Source organism: Synchytrium microbalum (genome assembly GCF_006535985.1).
Source record: "Synchytrium microbalum strain JEL517 chromosome Unknown SmJEL517_scf0011, whole genome shotgun sequence".
Taxonomy (NCBI): Eukaryota; Fungi; Chytridiomycota; class Chytridiomycetes; order Synchytriales; family Synchytriaceae; genus Synchytrium; species Synchytrium microbalum.
Window position 1 is genome coordinate 370628 of NW_022158360.1, and position 26263 is coordinate 396890.

Below are 26263 nucleotides of genomic sequence, written 5' to 3' on the forward strand. Positions count from 1 at the left end.
GCACCTTACAAGGATGTTTTGAAGTCATTATATAATAAAACTCGTCTTGTCCCCCAACACTTAACTCTTGAGAAGCCACGAAACGACAGACATCACAGGCAATTGTTTTAATGCCATCAGTGATGCGTTCGTTCTTCACGATGCCACGTTGCCGAGCATTATCAGACTGTTCTTGGAGGAGTGCAGCGATGTCTTGATGTTTTTTTGGATCGGTTGTATAAGTGACAGAAGGGCGGTAAGACGTGATTCGCGCGCCTATCCACGTATCTCGAATCTCATGTCAACGTCGATTGTGGTTGATGCTTTGCCGTCTGCCACAGGGTTGGAAATCGTCCTCAAAGTTCCAAATGCTTTCCGTATCCTTCGAAATTGAGGCCATTAGAGCTCTCCACTCTGGAGAAGTGGTTAGCCAATCTGATGATAATGATAGCGTCACTGGCACACTCTGTGCTGGTGCTATTGGGTTCTACGGCCAGCTTGCAAAATCCGTTTGGGCGACAGCTTAGTTGATTGATGCTCTTCGAACAGCTAGCTTTAGAAATATGACTCTCTTGATGGTATATACGGAGAAGGTTCATCTCAAGCATTGGAGCTACACTGCGATTTGAGATTGAGTCCCGTTGGTGAACATCTTGTTGGAACTTTGGATGTCTATTCCTACGGAGGTAAACCAGACAATTTGGTGCAGACTCGATATGATGATAGCCATGTCATGGGAATTGTAGCATGAAGTAGGATGGAGTCGCTTGCCTTTCGCCAAATACTTCAACGATAATGGCTTCCTTCACGACGGCTTGACATATGAAGAGTACTTGGTCCCTATCAAGACTCTTCGCAAATTCCACTATGAAGGTCGAGGCTACCAACTCCAAATTGAAGACATTTTGACTGTATGTTGATATACCCTGTTTGCTCTGGATTCTAGAGTATTGCACCGCAGCTCGTAGAACAACTGGATCTATTCTTCGAGATGCATCGTGTATAAGGCACACACGATTGTATCCAGAAAGCATTGGTAGAACTTCCTGGCGAAATTTAGCAAAATGTTGTCAAAGTAGGCCAAGCCTATGAAGAAAGAGGTTGGCTGAACACCGATTGAGATCATATTTTCACACCAATCCTAAAGAGCGATGAAAAATCGATGATTTGAGCCACTACGAAAGCAAAGACTCGGTTTAATTTGTTACTCGAGGTATGGCTCCTGACACCAGAAACAAGTAGCAAAGCTCATCAAACTGATAAGTGTAGTATAGATAAGATAAAGGCGATCAAGATGGTGAAGCCCAGACTGCTTAAAGTAGGGATTTTTCGTGTATTGCTTCAGAATAAACCAATCCTTGGTCCATCAAATCAGATTGTGTCAAACTTAAAATGAGTATAGTTCGCGTTGAATTGTAGCAGTTCCAACGCAAAAATCAAGTTGTATTCCGTCTAGCATTGGACTTTTGACCCAAGCGTCTTGTATGAGAGAGAATCAAGGTCTCTAGTAGTCCGATTTTGCTGATTTTGGATTTTCTGTTCTGCTGGCCACTGTCGTCCTGTTTTCGCGTCCTTTTTAGATCTTCTATAGCTTCTGAACTGATTGGACCTATATCTATACTATCTGATTGCTGTGCATCGCGGCCAGGAACAACAAACACGTTCTCAATTGAGATTCCGACAGAGTTTTCAAACCATTGAACCTCTTCCTTGTAAAGCAGAGAGGGAAAGAGAGAACACGCATCAGATTGATTTTCAGTCAGAAGAGATATTAGGACTGTACATCACCCTTGATAGCAAGTGGATCTACAGGCAAGTATCAGTTATTACCGTCAAACTTGAATCGGGGAGAAGACAATGACGAACGAGATACAAGTGGCGTACGAAGAACGAGACTAATATATTTATTTCTACATCTTACTAGTGGTGTAGCTGATTGCTTTTCATATCAAGATACTAGAAAATGGCAACAGCAAACACAACATCAACTGCCGAGTCGCTACTTGGGCGCGTAAAAAATCTGGTGAACGATCCGTTCTTACAAGCACAATGGGCAGAGAAGAAATGGGTATGGGTCACCGATAAAGATGAAGGATATCTGTCTGGTTGGATTGTCACTGAAGAAGGTGACAATGCTGTGATTCAATTGAGCAATGATACGGTATGTTTGTAATGCTGTGACTTATTGCGCAAGAGCGAGTGAAGAGAGACTTTGAACATCATTTGAGGGGCCCTAGAAGGATAGCAAGCACATCTTTCTCATTTTCCGCTCTGTTCCCATCTAGAAACGAAACGTCAACATCAATGACTGTGAAAAGATGAACCCTCCCAAGTTCGACAAGGTTGAAGATATGGCTGACTTGACATATCTCAATGAAGCCTCTGTCGTTCACAATCTCCGACTACGATACTTTTCCAATCTTGTATACGTAAGTACAATGCTCTTCACATGCCTGCAACATTTTCCAAACAATTTGTCTGCTTCGGCTGACTTGCCCTTACGTTCACAGACCTATTCTGGACTCTTCTTGGTCGCAGTCAATCCATACAAGAAGCTTCCTATATACACGGACGATGTCGTCAAAATGTACCGTGGCAAGAAGCGTGCTGAAATGGCTCCTCACATATACGCCATCTCAGATGCCGCCTACTTTGACATGTTACAAGACAAGGAGAATCAGTCCATTCTGATCACGTAAGACCCCAAATCGTCAGTAATACGCACGAAATCCGAAGCTTACATATACCTAAACGTAGTGGAGAATCTGGTGCTGGTAAAACCGAAAACACCAAAAAAGTCATTCAATACTTTGCTTCAGTAGCTGGTGGAACCAGTGCCAAGAACGCTGGTACACTTGAAGCTCAAATCTTACAAGCCAATCCTATTCTCGAGTCTTTTGGTAACGCCCAAACAATCCGAAACAACAACTCATCGCGTTTCGTAAGTACGCTCACTTTCTTGGGATTCGATCGAAGCTAATGATCAGCATTGCGTTTAGGGTAAATTTATCCGGCTGGAATTCTCACCTACTGGTCATATTGTCGGTGCCAACATTGAGAGATACTTGTTGGAAAAGTCTCGTGTTACACATCAGACTGCTAAAGAAAGGAATTATCACGTCTTCTACCAGTTGATTCGTGGTGCTTCCAAAGAGATGCGAGGTATTTAGTAACATCCTCGGCTCTCCTTGAATTTTTTTGGCCTGACTCTTCTCGCACTGTAGAAAAATTCCTATTGACTGATAACTTGAATGATTATCGGTTCTTGAAGAGCTCCAACAAGAATATTGAAGGAGTTGATGATGCTACTGACTTCAAGTCTTTGAGTGTATGTTGAATTTCAATCACGCTGGCTTTTTGGTCAATCAAGACTTACCTAACAGATGAATAAAATCTAGGATTCGATGAACATTATGCAAATCAGTGCTGATGAGCAAACCGCCTACTTCCGAGTCATTGCTGCCATCCTTCATTTGGGTGGTATTCAAGTCTCTGCTGACAAGGAAGACCAAGCCAACTTGGTAGACTCGTCCAACCGTATCGTTGAACAAGTCTGTCATGTTCTAGGTATCCCAGTAGCCGAATTCATAAAGGCCTTATTACGTCCCAAGATCAAAGCTGGTCGTGACTGGGTTGTATCTGCTCGTAACTGTGAGCAAGTCTTGTACTCTGTGGAATCATTGGCTCGTTCCATCTACGAACGCATGTTTGGAAGTTTGGTCGACCGAATCAACCAAGCTATCTACACTCCCTCATCCAAGTCATCATTTATTGGAGTGTTAGATATTGCTGGTTTTGAAATCTTTGAGGTTTGTTCGCTTATTACGAAGATTATCGCATTCCAACTGAGAGACATCGTCCTTACATTCTTACTACGTTTACAGCAAAACTCGTTCGAACAACTGTTGATCAATTACACGAACGAAAAGCTCCAACAGTTCTTCAATCACCACATGTTCATTCTTGAACAAGAAGAATATCGTCGTGAAGGAATTGAATGGAAGTTCATTGACTTTGGTCTTGACTTGCAGCCTACTATAGATCTTATTGAAAAGACTTCGGTAAGACAATAGCAAAACAAAGAGGCTGGTTCATCGTGGTATACTTACACTCACATATCAACTTCTAGCCGATCGGTATCTTGTCTTGCCTGGACGAAGAGTGTGTCATGCCTAAGGCCACCGATAAGACGTTCCAGGAAAAGCTCAACCAATTCTGCAAGGGCAAATCTACCAAATATGAAGTGCCTCGATTCAACATGGGCTTCATCTTGCATCACTATGCTGGCAAGGTCGAATATTCTAGCTCCAACTGGTTGGACAAGAACAAAGATCCTCTCAATGAGAACATCACTCGTCTATTGGCCAAGTCTACAGAGAAGTACATTGGCGAGCTATTTGTCGACTATTTGGGTGATCCAGATGAGCCATTAGCTGCCGGTAAACAAGGAATGGTTGCCATCACCAAGAAGGGTGCCTTCCGAACGGTACGTTGTGGTTTGAGGGCATTCGAGGCCACTTCAGTTTTGTCTATTTTTGTTCGAACTCTTAATGTCCTTCAATCTAACATTAACAATACATAGGTTGCTCAAAGACATAAGGAACAACTTAGCTCGCTCATGAGCCAACTCTACACCACTGAACCTCACTTTGTCCGTTGTATACTTCCCAACGAGGACAAGAAGCCTGGTAAACTCAACACCAACTTGGTCCTCGACCAGTTGCGCTGTAACGGTGTACTTGAGGGTATCCGTATTTGCCGTGCTGGTTTCCCCAACAGGCTCTTGTTTGCAGACTTCCGTCAACGATACGAAGTATTATGCCCTGGTGTTATTCCCAATGGCTTCATGGATGGTCGTAAAGCTAGTCAAGCTCTTCTTGAAACTCTCAACTTGGACAAGAACCAGTATCGTATTGGTAGCTCAAAGGTCTTTTTCCGTGCTGGAGTGGTAAGTGTTGGTTCTCGTTGGGCAATGTATCACAACTCTATTTGAAATTGACTTGATCTTCACCCCTAGCTTGCCGAGTTGGAAGAACGACGTGACGAACGATTAGCCAAGCTCGTAACTAAGATTCAAGCGTTGATTCGAGGTTGCTTGGCTCGTCGTGGTTATACTAAGAAGAACCGTCAACTTGCCGCCATCAAGATCATCCAAAAGAATGCTCGTATATATGTCACTCTCCGTGAATGGTCTTGGTGGAGACTATTCTGTAAAGTAAAGCCTCTACTCAACGTTGCTCGTACTGATGAAGAATTACGTAAACGTGAAGATGCTGCTCGAGCTTGGGAAGAAAAGGCTATAAAAGAAGCAGAAGAAAGAGCCAAGGCCGATGCTCTTCGATCACAACTAGAATCGCAGAAACGTCAAATCGAAGAAGCACTCTTACAAGAGAAGAATGCTGCTTCCGACCAAGCCGAAATCCTGGCACGTACTCAAGAACGTGAAGTAGAACTGTCTGAACGTCTGAAAGAGTTGGCATTACAACTCGAAGACCGTGAGACACAAAACGAGCAACTATTAGCGTCCAAGAAGAAGCTCGAAACTGAAATCCGTGAAGCTCGTGACTTGCTGAGTGATGGTGGAGCCAACTTGGCTCGTCTCGAAAAGATTCGAGAGCAAATAGAAGGTCGTGTAAAAACTCTAGAATCAGAACTCTCCGCCTCTGCTGCTGAATGCCAGAAACTCGAAGGTGATAGGTCGTCTCTCCAAAACCAATTGTCTGAGCTCCAGAAGCTCCTTAAAGAAGCTGGTGATAGAGAAGCTGAACTTCGTCACCAAAACACCAAGCTTAAATCCCAGATCGCCGAACTCGAAGCTAAATTAGAATCCGAAGAAGACCAACGTAAACAGCTAGAACAACGTCGTAGTCTCTTGGAAGGTGACTTGAAGAACACTCGAGATGGTGCTTCAGACTTGGCACGTATACGAAGTGAACTCGAAACCGTAATCAAACGTAAAGAAACTGAAATCCTGGAACTCAACGAAGCCTTGAAACGTGAATCTTCTGAGAAGGATTCCGTTGATCGTCAACGACGTGATATTCAAGGCAAATTGAACGCTACTGAAGGCGATCTTGAAAACGAACGTGCTGAACGTGACAAGATCACCAAGCTCAAGATAAAGGTTGAGAAAGAACTTGAGCAAGTACACCAACTTATGGCCGAAAAGGGTAATGAAGCTGGCAAAGCTGATGAATTACGTCGTATTCGTGAATCTGAATTGTCGGATCTAAAGAACTTGTTGAGTGGCACTCAAGCTGAAGCTGAAGAATCACGTCGTAAAACCACTCAAATGGTTGAGTCGCTCCGAGCTGAACTCGATGCTGCTCAACAGGATGGTAGTACCGCGGCCAAGGCTCGTGTAGCTGCTGAACGTCAAATCGCAGACTTACGAACAGAACTAGAAGCAGCTGAAGATCAAAAAGGTCGTTTGGACAAGTCTCGTCGTCAACTCGAATCTGACTTGCAAGCTGCCCGTGCTCGATTTGATGAATCGGATTCTTCTGTATTAGAGCTAAAAAATGCTAAAGAAACTCTAGAAAAGCAATTGGCTATCTTGTCTGCTAAGGCAGAAGAAGCTGAAGGCAACTTCCAACGTGCTGACCGAGAACGTCAATCCTTACAAAAGCAAGCCGAGTCTCTAAGAGAGGAGGTTGAAGAGGAAGTCAACAAACGTAATGTACTAGATGGCCAAAAGAAGAAGTTGGCTGCCGAAATCCAAGAATTGATGAACCGATTGGAAGAAGAAGATGAGTCTAGGCAAGAGCTCAATAAAAAGTTGACTGCAAAGAGCTCAGAGTTGGAAGTCCTCAAGGAGAGCTACAACCGTGACGCCAAACAACGTGGAGCTGAACTCGAAGAGTCATTCCGTAAAGCTACACGAGAACTCACCGAGTTACAGGCCCGTTTTGCTGAATTAGAACGTGGCTCATCTGGTTTGGAAAAGGTCAAGGCTCGCTTGTCTGGTGAAATAGAAGACCTGAAGGTTGAAATAGATAGGGAACACAATGCAGCACGGTTAGCTGAAAAGACAGCCAAGGATGCTCGTAGCGAGTTGGCTGCCGCAAACCAAACTTTGGAAGCTGAACGTCGACAACGTGAAGTAGCAGAGTCTAATCAACGTAAACTCCAATCTCAAATCGAAACCTTAAATCTCGAACTGGACAACCGCAGTCACCAGATAGCTCAAGTCCAAAAGTCAAAGAATGAGCTCGAAACTGAATTGAAGGCTCTTATAGACGAGATTGGTGATGGTGGCAAGAATGTACATGAGCTTGAAAAGGCTAAACGTCGTCTGGAGTCTCGAGTTGAAGAGCTACAGACTCAGCTTGACGAAGAAGAAGGCTTACGAATTAAAGCTGCTGATGCCAAACGTACCATCGAGCTCGACTTGGCTGACATTCGAAAGAAGGCTGAAGCTGACTTGGCTGCTAAAGATGCTCTCATGGAGGAAACTCGTCGTATGCTCATGAAAGAAGTCAACTCTATTGGAGAGCAACTCGATGAAGCTCTTTCACAAAAGGGTGAAATCCTCAAAGCCAAGAAACGCCTAGAAGAGCAAGTCGAAGAACTGACTTCTCGAGCTGACTCCACCTCCCGTAATAAAGATGACCAGGAGAAGGCTCGTAAAAAGGCAGAAGCTAGTGCTCGTGAATCTGCCCAACGTCTCGAAGATGAAGAAAGAGCTCGTCGTAACTTTGAAGAATTGGCTCAACGTCACGAAAAGAAGGCCAACTCTCTACAAGCCGAAATCGAACGTCTTGATGGTCAAGTAGAACTTCTAGACCGTACACGTAAACAGCTCGAGAAGAAGGTTGATGAATTGACCAACGACTTGGAAGGTGGTGGTGAAGACTCTCGAAGATCACTGCTAGAAGCTAAAAAACGATACGAAAAAGAAATCCAAGCCTTACGAGAAGCTTTGGAGGAAGAGCAAGATGCTCGATCCCAAATGGCTGCTCGTCCAGGTGTAAACCCGAATGAAATAGAAAAGCTTCGATCTGAAGCTCGAGCTGATCTTGAAGGAAAGATTGAAAAGATGGAAGAGTCTCGAAGAGCTTTATTGGCTGCTCAACGTATTGCGGCTCAAGAGGTTGAAGATAAAGTAAAGGAAATCAGCAACCTCGATAAACAAAAGAAGCTCCTACAAGATGAGATTAGCTCTTTGAAGTCTCGTCTGGAAGCTGAAGTCGTCGCCCGTGGCGATGAAGCTGCCAAGAACCGTAAATTAGCCACCGATATAAAGGAAATGCAATTACGTATCGATGCCGAGTCATCCAAGAGTCGAGACGCCTCTGATCTCATTGAAGGCTACAAGTCTAAAGCCGATGCATCCTTTGCCAAACTCGAATCTGCTGAATTGGCACGTATAAAAGCAGAAAAGAACCAATCTGCTCTCTTGTTGCAAATGAAGGAACTCGAAGACTCGTTGGCCGAGTCATTAAAGGATCGCAGAGCTGCTGAAGACCGAGTCAAGTCTTTGGAAGAGCAGCTCATTGACTTGCAGGAGCAACAGGAAGATAATGCTCTTGAGATTGCCGATCATGCTCTCATCAAACGTAAACTCCAAGACGAAATCGATAAAGCTCACGAACGTCATAAGGCAGACCTGGAGGAACGTGAAGCCTTGGTAGATGATTCTAGACGTAAATATCAAAAGGAGATCAAACAGCTAATGGCGGAACTTGAGATTGAAAAGAATAATGGTCTCACTCTCAAGGAAACCAATAAAGAGCTTGAACATGAATGTGAAGAAGTCTCGGCCAAGTTGGAATCAGAGCTTCGCTCTGCCACTACTTGGAAGAAGGAGAAGGAACGTCTCGAATCTCGTGTAGAGGAATTAACACGATTATATATGGATGGTCAAAATGGCCAAGACGAACTACAAAACCAAATCAACACTCTTCTTACACAAGTACGAGATCTACGAGCTAGCCAAGAAGATGGTGATGCTACTCGATCAGCTCTCGAAAAGGCCAAACGATCATTAGAGCAACGTCTAGAAGAGCTCGGTGAACAGATGCATGCATCAGATCGTGCTCGTGGTGATTTAAGCCGTACACTACATACCTTGGAAACGAGTACCAATGAATTACGTGAACAAGTGGAAGAGCTTACAGAAGAAGCGCGTGTGGCTTCTGATAAACAACGTCGTGCTGAACAAACAGCCAACGATGCTCTATCTGATCTCAACAAGGAACGAACTACTACCATGGATTTGGAAAAGACCAAGGTGAGATATTTAGGTGCTTTTGGTTGTAATTGTGTTGAATGCAATTTGTTGCATCATTCAGTCTTGATTTTGTGTTTGTTGCTCTCCCTTTCTCATTTAACTTGCCCTCGAACTTAGGTATCGTTGGAGAAACAAGTCAAAGAATTGGGTGCTCGTATCTTGGATATGGAGGCTGCAGTACTTCAAGATCGCGGTGGTGGAACTCGACGTTTAGAAGGTCGTCTGGACGAATTGGCAACGCAGCTTGACAATGCCACTCGAGAAAAAAACGAGTTGGGCAAGGAAGCACGCAAGAATGATCGTACAGTAAAAGACTTGCAATTCCAATTGACTGAACGTGACAAAGCCAAGACTCGATTTGCGGAAGAGATTGACAAGTTGACTGACAAGTGTAGACAGCAAAAGGCTCAAATTGAAGAGTTAGAGAGTGCTGAAGCCAACCTACAATTGGCCAAACGTCGTGCAGAACGTGAATATGCTGAACAGAAAGAACGCTCTTTGAGGTAGGCACAATCTCTCTGTCCTTGCTTGTTTTTTGCTATACTTGTTGGTGTGAAGTCGTTTGCTAACTTGCCTTCTTCTCAAACTTAGACTCGAAAAGGAAGTAGAAAATCTCAAACGACGCTTCGAGACCTTGTCACCAAATAAATGATCAAATGGACTTTTGTAAACGGCAGCCATGTATTGTGAGTGTGTGTCCTCCACCGTTGTGACATAGTGTCAAATTCGTACATATCAATGATACCAAAGCAAGAAAATCAAACGTAAATAGTTCAAACTCTTTTCCCAATATAATTATTTCTCCCGAAACAAAATCAACTGTGTGTGATGATTGTTATGTATTGTGTATCAGAGGAGGGAGTGGGCAAAACATGCAATATTTGAATGTTCTAATTTATATTCGAGACGACCTTGGGTTTGGAGTATATGCGAGGTGCACCAAAAACAAGACACTAATGACGCAAGACCATTTCTCAAACTAGGAAGACTTTCCAGCCAGTTTCTCTTGCTGAAGATTCCTTGTAGCGGAAGGTATTCGGACCGTCATTCCGTCCAATTCACGACTCATTTTGATCTGACATCCCAGTCGAGAACTAGGAGGTTTAGAAAGTGTGACAAAAAAGAAGCGCTGATAGTGGTCCACTATGTGTAAGTCACTTACGTGTCAGTAAGCGCAAAGGCCAAATCCAGCATATCGTTTTCCTCATCTGAGGGTTCTTCTAGCTTGTCATAGTACTTTTGGTCGACAATTACGTGGCCTAAAAGAGAAAAGAGAGTTCAATTACATTACAGTGGTTTTTTGCCATCGATATTTTTTTGGCACAACGAGGCCTTACATGTTGAGCAAGCTAGTGAGCATTCACAAGCACCTAGAAACAGTATAAACTGAGCATTCCTTGAAAATTCTTTGGTGGAAGAAAAGAGTATCACCATACCTTCCAAATCAATATTATTGGCATGAGCGAGATCAAGCAGATTCTGTCCAGCTTTAGATTCGACAGTGATGTGCTCGTTCTCTGGTGTGATGTACGTGACTTTGAATCTATGAAAGCGTAACAGTGTTGATCAACCTTCCATAAAGGAGCTTTCGACACACTTGATGTTGTTGATGATGATTACCCTTCACCAGGTTTTGGCTTCTCTAGCCCGCCATGCCTCAATGCTATGATATACAGGTGTTAGCACATGAGAAATATGTATAGAGCCACAGCGGGATGCTTGCCTGCTGTGGTATGTAATGGTCGTGTTTTGCCAGAAAATGATGATGCACATTGCAAACAGAGCGAGGGTTGATGAGGTTTGGGCCATATGGATATTGATGAGAATAGACGGGATGCGTGGATGTGGCGGTATGCTCTTGTTGCTGGGAACATTGTTGTGGGAGCTAGGTGTGTTTGGAGTTTTGCTTGTTTCTTGTGACGATGAATTACGAAGGATCGGGTGAAGAGTTGACGCTTCGGTGAGAGTGATGTTATAGTTTGGCTACGTGTCTGGATGATTGATATGCGTCGATTTGGTACAGATCAGTCGCAATAGCTTTGGATCAAGGCAAAACCAAAAAGATTGTTCAAGTGTATGATAGAATGTTATAAATTTAGAGTTTTAAAGATACTAGTACAATATGGTTTGAGGGTCGCAATGTCACATATCCAAGATGTCGTGGTTGCATTGGTGTCCTTCTTTTTGATCGTTTTTGTTGATACAAGTTTGTTGGGCATTGTTTGCTGCGTCGTTTACTTCTTGTGATTGGAGACTTGTCGTAGAGCCTTGATTTTGGTGGCAATGAAGGTAAACACCATCAATGTGAAGAATTCAAACTCGTCTTTGGACAAGAAGAGTAGAGCTTGTTGTAATACCGCCTTATAGATCTGGGCGCCCATTCCTCTGTACCAGCCCGTGATTCCATCACTTTCCAGTACCTACGTTCAGAGTGTTAGCGCCGGACTCCAGCCGAATCATTCAATCCTTGCGTGCAACACACCTTTTTCAGAACATCAAATGTGCTCTTGTAAGTAACACCAGCTTGAGCCCCTTCAACGGGCTTTGGCCGCCATTGTAGCCTGATTTTAGCCAATATATACGGATAAGACACGATGGTAGCCAGAGTTTTAGCTATTGCGCCTATAACAAACGTCTCACTCCCCGACAAGCGAGCATCAGCCTCGCGACCAGCCCGCTGGTTTACGGCAGTCTTCATTCGAGAATGGAGACCATACGTGATGGCGGGATTCACGCACAATATTAGAGCTGGGCCCAACCCACGCCATAATCCCTCGATTCCCTCTTCTTTTACAACTTGCACCCATGTGCCGATAAAATCCTTCCTTTCGTCCTTTGATGAAGTCAATTGGCGCGTATTTACAACTGCGATGGGGAGGGTGATGATTTGGGAGAGTGCACCAGCAACGGCACCTAAAGCTAGTTCCATGGCAATGCCGATCTCGCCTGGGAAGCGTTTGAGGTATTTAGACCTGACAAACTACGTGAAGGTGAGAGTAATGATTGAGTGCTATTGTTGCAAGTTGAAATGCAAACCCCAACTAAGAAAAAAACGCCACTCCATACCCCATATGTGTAAAAGTAGCTGAAGTTTGACAAGACCGTGTACAACAGCCCACCACCAAGTCCATTATAAAGCGCCAGTGGGCCTTCCTTTTGTATTATCTTGATCAGCGCATCCAGAGTGCTCTTGTAGTGTTGCTCAGGATCGACATTGTGTTTGCTTTGAACTTGGATTCTAGTTTTGATCCTAGGTAAAACGAAAGATGTAGTCAGTGATTGTATTCTTGCAACATGGTGGTGAGTGGTGAGTCAAGTTGTCGACCACGTTTTTTTCTGAAAAGGGGCGACACGTAGATGTTGTGGCACGGTTTTGATGCCAATGTCTTCAAGGAGATCGTAGACGACATTTCATGGTACATGATTCAAAAGGAGTAAATGTCCGCCATGGAATCGCCATGGATCAACGGGTACTCACAAGTCCAAAGGATATATCGAAATTAATGCGTAACATGCGGCTAGACTTCCTGATACAGCGACCCCAAAAGGACTAAGGACCTGTGCCATGCAATTTGCAAAAGCTTATTCCTTAGAAGGTGCTTCTCTCTCTCTCCTCTCTCCTACTTGGGTTCTGGATCTTTCGTTCGTTGGTGCTGGTGTTGGTTACGCAAAACGGAATCGTCGCCACTATTGCACCACATGGAAGACATTATAACCTTTTGATCATATTATTTCATCCAGTCAGGCGTCTACAATTACTTAAGACACGTGCATGAGGTCTGAGGGTGTCCAGCTACCAAGGTTGGTTTGGTTTGCTACGTTTGTCTTTTTCTGTCAAGTTTACGCGATTCAACAGAGCCAATAGCCTTTCAATATAGATTACACGTCAGAAATTACCAAACAATTAGCATCCGTGCCCTTGGGGATGTATAGATCTTGTTGTTTGCAAAAACTCCAAAAATTCCTAGTGACATCATTTGCAAGGACAACAAGGCATAACTCTTTGTACCAAGTAGGAAGAGTAGCCTACCCAGCAAGTAATCGGATCCCTCATCTAAAATGTCGAAGCCAGTCAAGCTATCTCCCTTTGGCGATGCCTGTGCAGGTAACTAGCTCACCAAAACCAATCCAAGGTTTTAAAGCTGACAAAATGCAATAATAATATAGGCAGTGCCGGAGCTTCTGCAGCTCTTATGATAGTGTTTCCATTAGATATGTAAGCTTTGCTCTCCTTTTGCACTTTGATTGTGCATTCTTGTTGCATGTCGGCATCAGAAATTTGGAGGGTTGAGTTTTACTATTGGAGAGGATATGGACCAAAATCACCGCAACAGTGAGGGGAATCGTATGAGGACGTGCATCAAATTGATTATATCTAGTGATTGAATTCGCAATTCCAGCGGGAGTCTCTGGACTGTGTTGTCATGGGTTAATCGTTTTTGTACTCACGATTATGTGGATGAAACGGGAGAGCGTATTGCTGCTATGCACCAGCTAAACAAAATGAACGAGGATATCAATGAACGAATCGCCTCATTACGAAATCAAACTAAATTTGTCCCCTATCAACTTTCTGTGTAGAATCAAAACCAGACTACAAATCCAATCTAAGCACCTGGCTCAAGTGCAAGATGAAAAACATACCTACCACAACGCTCTAGATGCATTCGTGAAAATCCTGAGACATGAAGGTCTACTAGGCTTCTACTCGGGTCTAATCAGTGGATTGTTTGGTACCGTTGCGCAAAATTTCACATACTTTTACTTTTACTCGTAAGTTTGGAATTCCTGTATAGGATTGATTGCAAGCTTAGACTACCAAGTCATTCAAATAATGATTGCATTAATATAGGCTGATTCGAGGGGAGTATCAGAAACGAGTCAAGGGAGAACTCAGTACCGTCATGGAATTAGTCCTAGGTGCACTTGCCGGTGCTCTGAGTCAAGTTTTTACTCTACCCATCGCTGTAGTCAATACCAGGTATAATTGATTGCAATTTGAGATCATGCGTGCTGGCAGGGTAGACTCAATGGTACTTTCACATAGACAACAAACTGCCATTGCGGAAGAAAAGACAACCTTCTTTAAGACCTGGATGAACATTGTTAGAGATGAAGGAATAACTGGTTTGTGGAGAGGAATGGCCCCATCTCTGATTCTCTGTGTCAACCCGTACGTTCAACCAGTCAAATTTGAGAAAGTATTGCTTTGTACCAACTTTCCTCTTTTTTGCGCTTCTTGACGTCTACAGTGCCATCACATATGGAAGTTTCGAACGATTAAAAGCCGCAGTCAACCACCGTGCTAATCGTGAAGTAGGCGCTCGATTAACCTCTGGTGAAACATTCATAGTTGGAGCAATAGCAAAGACATTGGCTACTGTAGTAACGTGAGCACCGACAACATGACTGCTGGTTTTAAACATTTCAGCTGACGCATTTTGGTTGATATGTAGGTATCCATACATTATGGCCAAAGTCAAGCTGCAATGGAAGGCACCAAAGTCTGCTACTGACAAGTTGACTGCCGCCGAGAAGGATCGTTTACATTACAAGAACTCTATTGATGTATTGCAAAAGGTGTTGGAAAGTGATGGTATTAGAGGATGGTACAAGGGCATGAATGGTATGTGCAACTTGCCCTGATTTTTTTTGTCTTGTAGTTTCATCGTTATCTAACTGTATTTCCATCTCATAGCTCAAATTTACAAGGCTGTATTGAGTCAAGCGTTTTTGTTTGTCTTCCGTGATCAAGTAAGTTGTATTTGCATCACCAAGAAACCCAGTAACCTAACCAGTATTTCATCACCTAGTTCACATTATGGACATTCATGCTCTTCCAATATCTCGCCAAGTTGAGAGAGAAGAAGGTTCTTACTGCCGCTTAAAGATTCAAAAGCCTATAGAAATCACCACCCAACACCCATTCTCGCATTGACTATTTCTCTACCGCCCTTTACCACCTTTACAAGACTAAAATTTTAGTGAACTTAGAAGAAAGCACGGATCACCATATAGACTACAGCACGAGGGCGAAAAGTGTAAATTCACAACAGTAGTTTTAAAACATCAATTTTTTTCTGGAATGTCTTCTTCTTGTTGCTTGTGCTTGATAAAAATCCAAAATATACAAAGTTTGATAATAATAATGATGGCTCACGTATCAGGTTTCATCTAAGAATCTTCAAACCACTACTACTTAGGGCTGCACATCCATCTCAGCCCCACCAACAGGCAAATCGAACATAACAGGTGGATTATCAGCCTGATATTTAAGCGTACACGTCGACGCATTAATAAACGTCTTGCCATTCACCTCACACGTTCCAAACGATTCGTGAATATGTCCAAACACATTCACTTTGGCATTCGTATTCATGACTCGTTGAGTCAGTAATTCACATCCGACGTGCTCTTGCGTGAATGCTGCAATGTCGAGTCGTCCGATTCCGTGTGGTGGGCCATGCGACATGATTATGTCGACGTCGGTTGGGATTTGGTTTACTTTGGCTATGGTTTGATGGGATGGGTGGTTTGGTGAGATGTCCGACTGTCTCCTTGGGTGAGTTTCCTTTTGGGAGCGTACCTTCTAGTTCAGGACTATTTCGAGGCATCATGAACGCGAATTGATGGAAATCTGGCATCCATGGACATCCATAGACTTTGATGCCAGTGCCAGGTATAGTCACCATCTCATCTTCCAAGTAACTAACCAAAACAACAAAAAAAAAAGGGTCAGATCCTTCTAGGGACTACCAAGCGGGCAACAGTTTAAACACCTACAAGACATTCTGTTCCCTCTTAGACAACACAATAGCCTTACACCGTTCCCCAATCTGTGAATTCTCATCAAATAACTTGAACCCCAACGTCTCGAAATGTTGTTGGAATCGTGACTCGAGTGGATTCAAGGTCTCGGCTTTCCGAGAATGGAATCTGGCGGCGTTTTGTTGGTAGAATGGGAGGTCGAGTGTAAGTTCGTGGTTTCCTGGTATCATGAGTTTGTATCTAGATAAGAGAAGGAAGGGAGTGAATATGATGACTCGTCACAAGTGCACATATTAGTTTGTAGGTATCAAATATTTCTTTAGCGTTAAAACAACGAGGGCAATGAATTTGATGACTCGAGACATGTAGTCCAGATATCAACATAGTAGTTTCAATTTTTTTGGGTCAAACTTACTGATAAGGCGTTGACGCAATCCAGTTCATAAAGTCCTGGATTTCGTGCTCGACGCCGCTGAATGTAAAGTCTCCTATTATCAATCACTAGTGTCGATGGGATAATGTTCCTTACACAGTACAGAATCGATAAAACACATACCCGTATGGAGCAAAACGTCCGCTGGAGGCATAGCGATTCGACGATGCCTCGTATGCGTGTCTGATATGCAGACGAATCTGACGTGTCCTGGAGGCTTTTGAGCTGGAAAGTTGAGATCCAAGCTTGTGATCACCATTGTGTGTGTGATGTTGGGATTTTGGGAAGGAGGATGGGGAGTACTGACGTTCTGTGGGTCTAAATTGATGCGAAAATGATGATAAAGTCAATAAATGCTGTTTTCGTAACATGCTCGAGTATTTAGCGTGGAAAGCAATCCACGAAACAAAATGTTGGAAATTTCAAGCCCAGCTTCGTGAAGCTAAAAGGCGTGCGTTCCAACGAGTCGGGACTCTCAATACACGTACCGATTGGAGGGCGGGCGCACTTGATAACCTCGCCAACGTGGTAAAGCCAAATCGCAAAGTTCTGAAAATCAGTCTAACTGGAGGCCAAACGTCCAACAACCGTACTCTGAATTCTGAAGATGCACTCAGATGCACTTTATTGATTATTGATTGTATAGACTATGACCCGAAATATTTAAGTTGCTATACATGGTGGTCCACGCACGGAACAACAAGGTCGCGTTCATAAAATCTGACGATGTCGGCAAAGCACATGCGCTTACCATTAGGTTGGATCTGATTCTGGCCTGGTGCTTTCACGGCGAGCGAGTCTAGTCCATGTCGCAAACAATGTCGAGATATCGTAAGTCATTGCAACTTTCAAACCCAGCTTAACACCATGAACAGACTAGCGCGACACACGCTCTTCAATCGCCAAGCATACACCCTTAGACCATTCATAAATCCACGCTTCACTCGCCCAAACACTCAACAAGCTTCGTCGTCTGCGCAACAAGCTCGAGGATGGCGAAAATACGTTGATGCGTTTCGAGATAAACCTGCCTCCCATGTAAGATTATACATCCATATCCTATTGAATTCATCATATTCAAAGTTGTGCTTACTCTCAACCAACTTGTCTCGACCTCAGGTAATAGCATTCGCGATCTTGCACGAAGTAACAGCACTCCTGCCACTCCCACTGGTATACTACACGCTCTCATACACAGACATTCATATCCCGATTCCAGATTACTTGATTGTGGAAGCAAACAAACGTGCGTCGTATTTGCTAAAGATGTTTGGAATGGGTGCTGTGAAGGATGATTCAAAGGCATTGCTGGATATGGCTACTAGCTATGCGCTTGTTAAGGCTGCAATGCCGTTGAGATTGGGTGCTTCGTTCTTGTTGACGCCGTGGTTTGCCAGGTATGTGAAACTCCCCCCTGCGACTGCTCAGCTATCATTCACGCTGACTATCTTCCCATAGAACGTTGATTGCACCTATAACGAAACGCTTGGGAATCAAAGTCTGATGCAAATCTAAACGTATATTGTAAAGGTCCTTTTATGTATGCTATATCAGTGGCTAATAAGACAGTCTCTTTAATTTAAATATGTATCATCATTTTCGTGAGGCTACGACGTGTGTGTGTGTGTCAGACTTCTAACTTCACTCCAATCACAACTCAGAAACTATACAACACTCACCGTTGATTGAGAAGGGATCATTCGATGTCGCCGGTTTCTTAAACTTTTCTAAAACGGACTGAAAAATAGCATGTCCAGCACCTGATGACCTTTTTACCGGAATTGGTTTCACATCCCCCTTCTTAGAAGGAGGAGGGAATGCTGCTGGAGGTGTCGAGACAGGCTTTTTGAATATAAATGGCCTCTTAATTTCATTGGCTACACGTATTGGTGTTGGATGTACAGACGATGATGGAATCGGTGCAGCGACAGGAGTGGCACGACCACCGGCAGTGTCACTTCGACTCCACATGAATGGCCGTGAGAATATGTCTCTCTCGTTACCACCACCAGCAGCATCATCCTTCTTGTCGTTCGATGATACGTGATCTCCTGCTGAGTTCTTCTCTTCAAGGTCACTACCCATGTATGGCCCGTTCAGTGGCATATTTACATCAAAGAAGGGGAAGTGACGACTCCATGTCTCCTTGCCGTTCACGGTTGTCGAAGCAGGTACAACTCGTCGAGAGTCTAGTATCAGCAATTTACGTGGTTTCTCATTGAGCGGATCGGCGACAAGTGTCCTCTTCTTGGAAGAATCAACTGGATCCGATATCCGATCTCCTGGTTGCGAAGACAGTATTGTAACTGGCTCCTCTGTTTGAGAGAATGCATGTATTAGACTCAGAGAAAGCATGACATAAACATGCACCCGCTCTCTGACCTTTGTTCTCCTTCCCAGAATTGGCAGGATGGCTGGGTTTACGAATCATTGAAGAATTACGAGGTACCAAAGGTTGAGTGACAATTTCAAGTCCAGATTCAAAGTATCTCCTGGATATCGGATCCACTTCAGCGTCAGCAATAGCTCTAGCTATCTCCACAGTCATATTCCTAAATGCGTTGAGTATTGTAAGATACCAGGAAAAAAGTGGAACGCCAAGTTTCATAAATTGCATATCTACACTCTAACCACTTACGGGCCAATAAAGTCGGCATCTACTAGATGCTCTTCCAGATCGGCAGGGAATGGATTAAGAGGAACCAGACCACGAGATTCTGGATCAAATACACGTTGATACAGGAAGGTATAGTCGGCCCTCCTAAATGACTCTTCATAGTCCTTGGGTATCGTCATTTTCGACAAGACGGGACCTAGATTTCTGGTGTTTTTCATAAACTAGGACGTGTAATGTGATTGTTAGTTGCAACAACGACGGGCAAAAAAGGTACTACAGCCCACGAAGCACGCCAACCTGGTATGCCGTCTCAAACTTGGACATCTTCTTGAGGGCTAAGGAAAAGTTTGTCAAAACAAAGTTGTCTCAACGAGTACTACAACGTGGCCAACTCTAACCTGTCTTGAGACCCATTCCAGGTAAAGAATCAATATAATCACAGCCAGAAAGAATACACTAAAGTAATAGAAAGCGCCTGAGCAGCTATTCAATTATAGCCGAAAGAAAGCTCTTTTTGGCGAATCTTACCATGTGTCGAATTTTTTCTTGGCTCCAGAAACGCGGAAAGACTTCATTCAAACGAGAATTGCGTATCTGTATACCAGATCCTGTAGCATCAAGCTTGAGAACAACCTGGGAGGGGGTACTACAGTGTTGGCTGCATTCTTGGTTGAGTATTGCAGTTCTTTTTGCTCACCCTTTCACAACCAAACACCACAAGATCAGAATCCTCAGTTATAATGGCTGCTACATGTTTAGTCCTCGATAAGAAGGCCAACTGAGCATCTGCTTCGTATGGCGCTACAATGTATTCCACATTAGCTTTTTTCAGCTCCTATAGCATGTGCAAAAAGAGCTTAGTTTGTTGCAACGACGTTCATCATCTTCAACTAAGAACATACCTTGATGACCTCCCATGCCATCCGTGGGGTGACATCAACACAAGTCTGGAAGCAGCTCTCTGCTTCGGACTTTTTACCAGCCTTCAGCAGCGCGATGGCTTTCTCTCTAGTTTCATGTCGTCGTTTACGCCTTTGTTCTTCTGTTCCAGCCTTTATTGGCAGTGGACCTGCGTGAAGAGATTGTATTAGCATGCAGCGAAGACCAAAAAACCACACAGTAGCATTTGCGCAAACACAATCAGTTTTATTACCTCCATCAAACACCATAACAGGATGAATTCCATGTTGACGTAGCAACTCTACTTTCCTCATGACAAATCCGACATATCTAGTAGATCGATACAAGTCCGTGAGCCAAAAAAATCCAAGTTGATACTGAACGAATAGTTGCCTACTTTGTAGTAGGATTTCCCAGCACAAGATCCTGTGCACATCCAAATGCACCACGATGTAGCCATACATATGTATCTACAGCTACAGCCAATCCTTTTAGGTCGGCAAGATGAATGGGCTAAAGTAACAACAAAATGTGTCAGCAAACGATGCAAATGTTGAGCAAGAACGAAGGGAGAACTACCTCGTAGATCTTGGAGAGCATAGGCAATAGTCCCTAGAAGGTGAATAGAATATAGATCTGTATTGTATCGTCTTTATCGAAGCGCTAAAATTGAAAAGGTCAAATGCTCTGTACCTGAATTCCCATATTCGAAAAACGATGACGAGAAGCACTATGGCTGCCAAATAAGATGGCTGCAGTAGCTTACTGAATGTACTTGAATTGATGATTAGGACTAGCTCTCTTCAATAGCGACTGGGACTTATGCTTACTGCGATTTTGCGGAAATTGTGAGAATAGCGAAGATTTTGGCGTTATTAACCGTTTCAAACCACTCAACGCGTTTTCCCATGGCGTTGCATCTCCTTTTGCCTTCTGGCGTATACATTGAAATTCGAAATAAACGAATCTTTGTTTATTAATATTACAATTCCTATCTCATTCTACTTACAAGTAACTCCATCCAATAGCAAAGACTTGGGGCCAGTTTATCCTTCCTTGTAGCTACCTTTGTCAATATGACGTATGCGAGGTATGATGAGCATCTTCAAGTCGTCTTTTGTTACTTCCTCATCTACGATCTACGATAAAGCCTAGGTTTACCAAATTGGGAAGGTTTGGGAGACATGGTACTGGTATCATGTCACGATTTACGGGGTACGGGTCAGGACAGTAATCGTAACTCCTCAGATACAAGGTATGTAAGTGGAGGCAGCAAATAACCAATCAATTGTGAAGGGCGTCGTGTCCATTATAAGAGATTCAATACAGAGAGCCATGGTAAGCATCCGTCTAATACATATTCTTGCCAGAGCCGTGACTTTCAGCCTATCTGTGATGGAGTACTTGTTTCTCTCGTCAATCGGGTGACTGTGAGTAGTGAGCTTTTCAGGAAGTTAATCCTGGCAACAGCAACACTGAAAGGACTTTCAACTTCATGGCTTGCTGCAAAGACCTGCATTCACAGCATTTATCACGCATTTCACGCGTTGGTGAGTGAAGTTTCAGGCGATGCTAACAGCAGTTGCTAACACTTAAAGTCCCAACAAAGCGTGTCTTCGATTGACTAACGTATCTATCGTAATTGCTCATTTTATCATCAATTGCTCTTTCCAAGTGGTAGTCCAACATTGCTGTGTATTGTGTATGCTGGCGTAAGAATTCATTGTGGTGTATACAGAGTCCTAAGCTTGAGGCTCACAGACAATACTCAAATGTATCTCTTCAAGCTTTGACTGATCCTCTGGCCGCGTTTGTGCCGTCAATAATTTACTTTCGGGGTGTCTTGAAATAGCAACGTCACGAGAACTCACAAGTCAGGAAGTACAGTAAGCGATCAGCGCGACATTAAAACAAATATAATAACTATGAATATGATGCACGTCACAGTCACTTTGTACCTAGTGGTATCTCTCGGTGGCAGAGTATTTTGTTGTTGCGTCATTTGTTCGGTATGAGTCAGTTTTCCAGAATACAAAACAGCAAAGCAGGGAAGTAATCACAGAGTCGCGAAAATCAAGACGCCCAGGACGATCCACTTCCGCTTGACCCTTTATGTTAGGTATCGCTTCAAACGCGGACCCGCAGGATTGAGGATTTTTGGCAATACCCCTCAGGCACTTGGACCAACAACCTTTGCGAAATCCAGTATTTGTTAAATCGACCTAGATCTTCTGGCAGTCACTCTGAAAGGGGCCATCAATCAGAAAACACGCCCCTACGAAATCGTTCTAATGCTAAAGTTCACAAAAAACCAATGGGGTTCACTGATGGTCAACTATTGTCGCTTAACGTATCAGTGCAAGTGACTGCCATCCTCTCCATAATTGGAGCATTGACAGTTCTTGGCCATATATGGTATGATGTAAAAAGAAGACAGCAAAATCGGATAACCGCCTTCTTAGCTCGTAAGTTGCTTTGCGAGCTTGAAGAATTTTGATGAGGCTTTTATATCCTGAATTTGAAAATTCCAAATCTTTCTAGTGTCTGATCTGCTGACAGCGTTGTCGACTGTCTTTGCTCAATATCCTATCAGTGGCTTCCTGTCTAGTGGTTATCCCACAGTCTCAAGCACTGCATGTGTGGCTCAAGCCTTTGGGATTCAGACATTCTTTATTGCTTCGGCATGCTGGCAAGTCGTGGCATTATACTTATTTGTATTGCAGCAAACTGGGTTTTAACATGAAAATCTAGGAACTCTGCCATGGCATTAAACGTTTTGCTGGTGCTTGCATTCAACGTCCGAATCGACCAACTCCCAAAACTCGACAAGTACTACGGGATGGTCATTTTCCCATCGACAATTATATCAGCTGCTGTAGCAGCTCACGCAGGAGTCTACGGGAATTCGACGCTGTGGTGCTGGATTATGCCCGCTTACGGCGATCTACGTCTCCTGCTCTTCTACGGGCCTCTCTGGATTATGTTTGCATTCAATCTCGCAGTCTACCTATGGATTGGATGGACCTTATACAAGTCGCAGAACTCATTGAGACTTAGCCTTGCAAAGCCTGATGTAGGGATCAATTCGTATTTTACTGCTACTGTAAATGGTCGGAACTCGGTTGACTCTACTATGATGGGGCAAGGACATACTGCAATTAATATGCCTCGACGAGGGTCGGCTATTGATAGAGTACGAGAGTCATCATTTTCAAAAACGGGTTCTATTCGACGTCCCAGTGTTGATACTCGTAGCAGACGGCGTAGCAGTGTAGCTGAGGCTCAAAATAACGACTCACGAGATCGGATAAGGAGGTATACGTCCAAGGTGGCTCTTTTTATAGTAAGTGTATTGAGAAACATTTTTTTTTGGTCAAAAGTTTGGTTAATAACCACTAAACCCTAATTTCAGGTTGGATTCTTCATCACATTTGCTCCAGCAAGCTTGAACCGTATTTTAAACCTCTTGGGGATTAGTCAGTATGGATTTTTCCTTGCCCAGGCTCTAACTGAACCATTGTCTGGACTGACCACCACAATCATATACTTCAATCGAGTATGGACGAGGAAGAGTCAGCCAGGATCATTCTTAAAACCTCCTTCAAAAGAAAAATCTGTAAATGCCAGAGTGACACCACCTGTTATTCTACTTGCAACAGCTGAGTGTTCGGAGGCATGAAAGAAGCGTGTAAATACTGGAATAAATGAAGCCATAAATAGTAAATGTTGCAAGCAATTGACAGAATTGAGCTGAGTTCGGCGTTCTTCGGTATGATGTTCGTATATGAAACAGGGGGTCGGAATGTCTCTGCAAAATTGATGAGCGACAAACGTTGAAGAGTACGCGATGACGACTGCGAGGATCATAGAACCGTGTAAAATACATAAACGAATTATCACGTCAAATGCTCGAAGTGTTCGGACCTCGGACACAGTACCAAAGTTATGATTTCGAAAGGGATCCCCTGTATCAATCGCATTCGAGTCATGACAAGGTCTTTCAGCTGTCAGGTCCTGAACTATTGTAGATACCGGAGGTCCAAAATCATTGCATCCCACAAGTCTTCCGTTTCCATTCCAATCACACACGTTTCGGTCAAACAAAGGGGTGTTTGATTTTTCGGATGGGTTGACGCAACTCGACTTTGCAAACACCTTTCAGTGTCGAAAGTTGGATATATAAAATGGGCTTCTCGGACCCACAACTAATGTCTTTGCATGTCACAGTGCAGGTACGTCCATGCAGTAGCTACTCTAGCAGAAACCGAAATACATTCCTTCAGTTTTGTTTTCTCTACAAGAGAAGCAGAGAGACAGAGAAGGGCCGGCTTCTGAATTCACATGTCTTATTCTCTAGATAACGTCTCTGTTGTCTCTCATTGCATCGTCCGTTGTCATCTATCACATTCTCTTCAAAAACCCAAGAAAGGACCATAATCGAATAACGTTACTGTTGGCAGGTACGTCCACTCAGTGAAAAGCAGGTTATTTCATACGGTTTATGGAAGGTCGATAGTGTCAATAGCTGGACAACTATCGGCCTATGTTTCGCAGACCCAACATCAGTCAACCCCACTTTCTTGCCTTAGTTTCCGACTTTTTCACATCACTGGCAACGGTTTTCGCCCAATATCCAGGTTTCAAACCACTCGCTTTAATGCATGGTTACTCTCATAAACCATATATATACTAACTCGTATTCACACAGTCAACGGCGCCCTAAGCAACACAGACGGCACCGCATCGTCAATTTGCATAGCTCAAGGATGGGCAATCCAGACATTTTACATCGCATCCGCTTTATGGAATAGTGCTATGGCAGTCAACGTCCTCCTCGTGCTCTCATTCCGATATTCAATTGACGATTTACCGAAACTGGATTTAATGTACTCGGCAATCATTTTCAGTGTCACTCTAATTACGTCTTCTGTGCTGGCTGCAGTGGGTGCCTATGGTGATGCTACACTATGGTGCTGGTATGACACGGATTCTGGAATTTTTTGTGTTTAGGTTTTCAAACTTTTGTTCATGAAGGATTGTACCGTCTCGCTCCGATCTTCGTATCGGTGTCTTCTACATCCCCCTCATAATCATGTTTCTCTTTGACTTGGCAATCTACATCCAAATTGGGGTTACGCTCTGGAATTCTCAACGCAAGATCAGAAACTCTGTTGGGATTGTTCCGTCTCCTTTATCGACGAGAGTGGGAAGAACATCCACCAACGGAAGTGATGATATCAGAGATCCAGTGGCTAGATTCGTGTCAAAGGTTGCCTTGTTCATTGTGAGTGACGGGATATAAGTCTTTCATTTCATAGCGGTTTTTTAACGTCGCTGGCGAACTCACTATTTTGTCTCCCAACTTCTCATAGTGTGGCTTCTTTGTGATTCTGGCTCCAGCATGTAAGCCTCGCCTCCTTTGGAATTGTCGCAGCGTTGGAGCACCAAAACTGACCTTCAATATCTCTGCAAATGAACTTGTTAGCTCTCAACCGCATCCTAAACCTAGCCGGCATAACATCCTTCGGTTTCTTCTACGCCCAAGCGCTGACTCAACCACTATCCGGAGTTGTCACGTTTGCAGTCTACTTTTCTCGTCGTGGTGGAGGTGCACCTGCAAATTCGGGCTCATCAGATACCATGAGTCATCGACAAACAGGGGAAATAAAACGAGCGAACTCGAATTACGAGCTACATCGCTCGACAAGTACTTTTTATGCTCCTGAACGTATGGGGAGTGTTGCTTTGAATGGGTCGCATCAGAGTCTGGTAGCTTGATTCTAAAAAGACTTCTGTACAGTATCCTCGTTTTCGCTCCTTATTGATGATTTGTGAATATTTGATATTTTCTCTTGCTTCAAGCAACTAATTATACTTAGTCTATTTCAATTTTGAAGTACTTTTGTCAAGTTCAAGTATCAAGCTTCAAGAAGTAGCCCTGCTTATTACGTGTACAGCACTGTGTGCTCGTTGCTTCAATACTTAAACAAGACGCTGACTCTCAATTACTAATTGGTAAACGGCTCCCGAGTCGCTTGCGTAGCTCATGGATCGACATTCCAAACACCCTGTCGCTTCAGCTCTCTGTAATAGTGTAATGAGAGCCAAAGTCTATCCCTTCTTGTCGATCTGATCTGGGATCTGATACTCAATTGATACTCAATTGATGATTTCCAAGGCTGGATTGATTGTATACAGCTGTATCGACAGATCATGTTCAGTTTCTCTCGAGGGACCTCTTTGGCCATCAAAACTTATCTCAATTTGAATTTCAATACAATCCACTACCATCCACTACAATCCCCTACAAAAGAGGCGACATTTATATCGTTTT

At 43.5% G+C, this 26263-nt stretch overlaps 10 protein-coding genes across 10 annotated transcripts; 6 read left to right on the plus strand and 4 right to left on the minus strand.

Annotated features, from left to right (window-relative positions):
- Positions 1-1942: 1942 nt before the first annotated feature.
- SmJEL517_g02611 (uncharacterized protein) lies at positions 1943-9863 on the plus strand (the record flags this gene model as incomplete). Its single annotated transcript, XM_031168539.1, has 13 exons — positions 1943-2140; positions 2265-2408; positions 2490-2674; positions 2737-2920; positions 2979-3141; positions 3204-3307; positions 3378-3788; positions 3864-4040; positions 4109-4465; positions 4562-4927; positions 4997-9211; positions 9329-9714; positions 9803-9863. The coding sequence occupies 13 exons, from the start codon at positions 1943-1945 to the stop codon at positions 9861-9863; spliced, it is 6951 nt and encodes a 2316-aa protein (XP_031025484.1).
- A 327-nt stretch (positions 9864-10190) lies between these two features.
- SmJEL517_g02612 (uncharacterized protein) lies at positions 10191-11085 on the minus strand (the record flags this gene model as incomplete). Its single annotated transcript, XM_031168540.1, has 6 exons — positions 10191-10305; positions 10374-10470; positions 10549-10581; positions 10648-10754; positions 10832-10874; positions 10992-11085. The coding sequence occupies 6 exons, from the start codon at positions 11083-11085 to the stop codon at positions 10191-10193; spliced, it is 489 nt and encodes a 162-aa protein (XP_031025485.1).
- Positions 11086-11445: 360 nt separating this feature from the next.
- SmJEL517_g02613 (uncharacterized protein) lies at positions 11446-12778 on the minus strand (the record flags this gene model as incomplete). The annotated part of the gene is made up of 4 exons (XM_031168541.1): positions 11446-11631; positions 11694-12191; positions 12278-12461; positions 12690-12778. The coding sequence occupies 4 exons, from the start codon at positions 12776-12778 to the stop codon at positions 11446-11448; spliced, it is 957 nt and encodes a 318-aa protein (XP_031025486.1).
- A 492-nt stretch (positions 12779-13270) lies between these two features.
- SmJEL517_g02614 (uncharacterized protein) lies at positions 13271-15099 on the plus strand (the record flags this gene model as incomplete). Its single annotated transcript, XM_031168542.1, has 9 exons — positions 13271-13316; positions 13379-13427; positions 13793-13984; positions 14064-14192; positions 14259-14384; positions 14464-14601; positions 14668-14837; positions 14910-14965; positions 15025-15099. 9 exons carry the CDS (start codon positions 13271-13273, stop codon positions 15097-15099), a joined length of 981 nt encoding a protein of 326 aa, XP_031025480.1.
- A 311-nt stretch (positions 15100-15410) lies between these two features.
- SmJEL517_g02615 (uncharacterized protein) lies at positions 15411-16671 on the minus strand (the record flags this gene model as incomplete). Its single annotated transcript, XM_031168543.1, has 5 exons — positions 15411-15721; positions 15798-15919; positions 15995-16219; positions 16395-16467; positions 16536-16671. 5 exons carry the CDS (start codon positions 16669-16671, stop codon positions 15411-15413), a joined length of 867 nt encoding a protein of 288 aa, XP_031025481.1.
- A 608-nt stretch (positions 16672-17279) lies between these two features.
- SmJEL517_g02616 (uncharacterized protein) lies at positions 17280-17916 on the plus strand (the record flags this gene model as incomplete). Its single annotated transcript, XM_031168544.1, has 3 exons — positions 17280-17450; positions 17532-17809; positions 17871-17916. 3 exons carry the CDS (start codon positions 17280-17282, stop codon positions 17914-17916), a joined length of 495 nt encoding a protein of 164 aa, XP_031025482.1.
- Positions 17917-18039: 123 nt separating this feature from the next.
- On the minus strand, positions 18040-20634 carry SmJEL517_g02617 (uncharacterized protein; the record flags this gene model as incomplete). The annotated part of the gene is made up of 13 exons (XM_031168545.1): positions 18040-18044; positions 18092-18727; positions 18795-18964; positions 19051-19250; positions 19327-19364; positions 19428-19485; positions 19558-19662; positions 19727-19864; positions 19932-20098; positions 20183-20259; positions 20327-20442; positions 20509-20541; positions 20623-20634. The coding sequence occupies 13 exons, from the start codon at positions 20632-20634 to the stop codon at positions 18040-18042; spliced, it is 1755 nt and encodes a 584-aa protein (XP_031025483.1).
- A 1609-nt stretch (positions 20635-22243) lies between these two features.
- On the plus strand, positions 22244-22667 carry SmJEL517_g02618 (uncharacterized protein; the record flags this gene model as incomplete). Its single annotated transcript, XM_031168546.1, has 2 exons — positions 22244-22394; positions 22471-22667. The coding sequence occupies 2 exons, from the start codon at positions 22244-22246 to the stop codon at positions 22665-22667; spliced, it is 348 nt and encodes a 115-aa protein (XP_031025478.1).
- Positions 22668-22690: 23 nt separating this feature from the next.
- Positions 22691-23608, plus strand: SmJEL517_g02619 (uncharacterized protein; the record flags this gene model as incomplete). Its single annotated transcript, XM_031168547.1, has 2 exons — positions 22691-23272; positions 23342-23608. The coding sequence occupies 2 exons, from the start codon at positions 22691-22693 to the stop codon at positions 23606-23608; spliced, it is 849 nt and encodes a 282-aa protein (XP_031025479.1).
- A 505-nt stretch (positions 23609-24113) lies between these two features.
- On the plus strand, positions 24114-25707 carry SmJEL517_g02620 (uncharacterized protein; the record flags this gene model as incomplete). The annotated part of the gene is made up of 7 exons (XM_031168548.1): positions 24114-24161; positions 24287-24389; positions 24519-24566; positions 24638-24905; positions 24964-25213; positions 25302-25332; positions 25415-25707. The coding sequence occupies 7 exons, from the start codon at positions 24114-24116 to the stop codon at positions 25705-25707; spliced, it is 1041 nt and encodes a 346-aa protein (XP_031025567.1).
- Between the last annotated feature and the right edge of the window lie 556 nt (positions 25708-26263).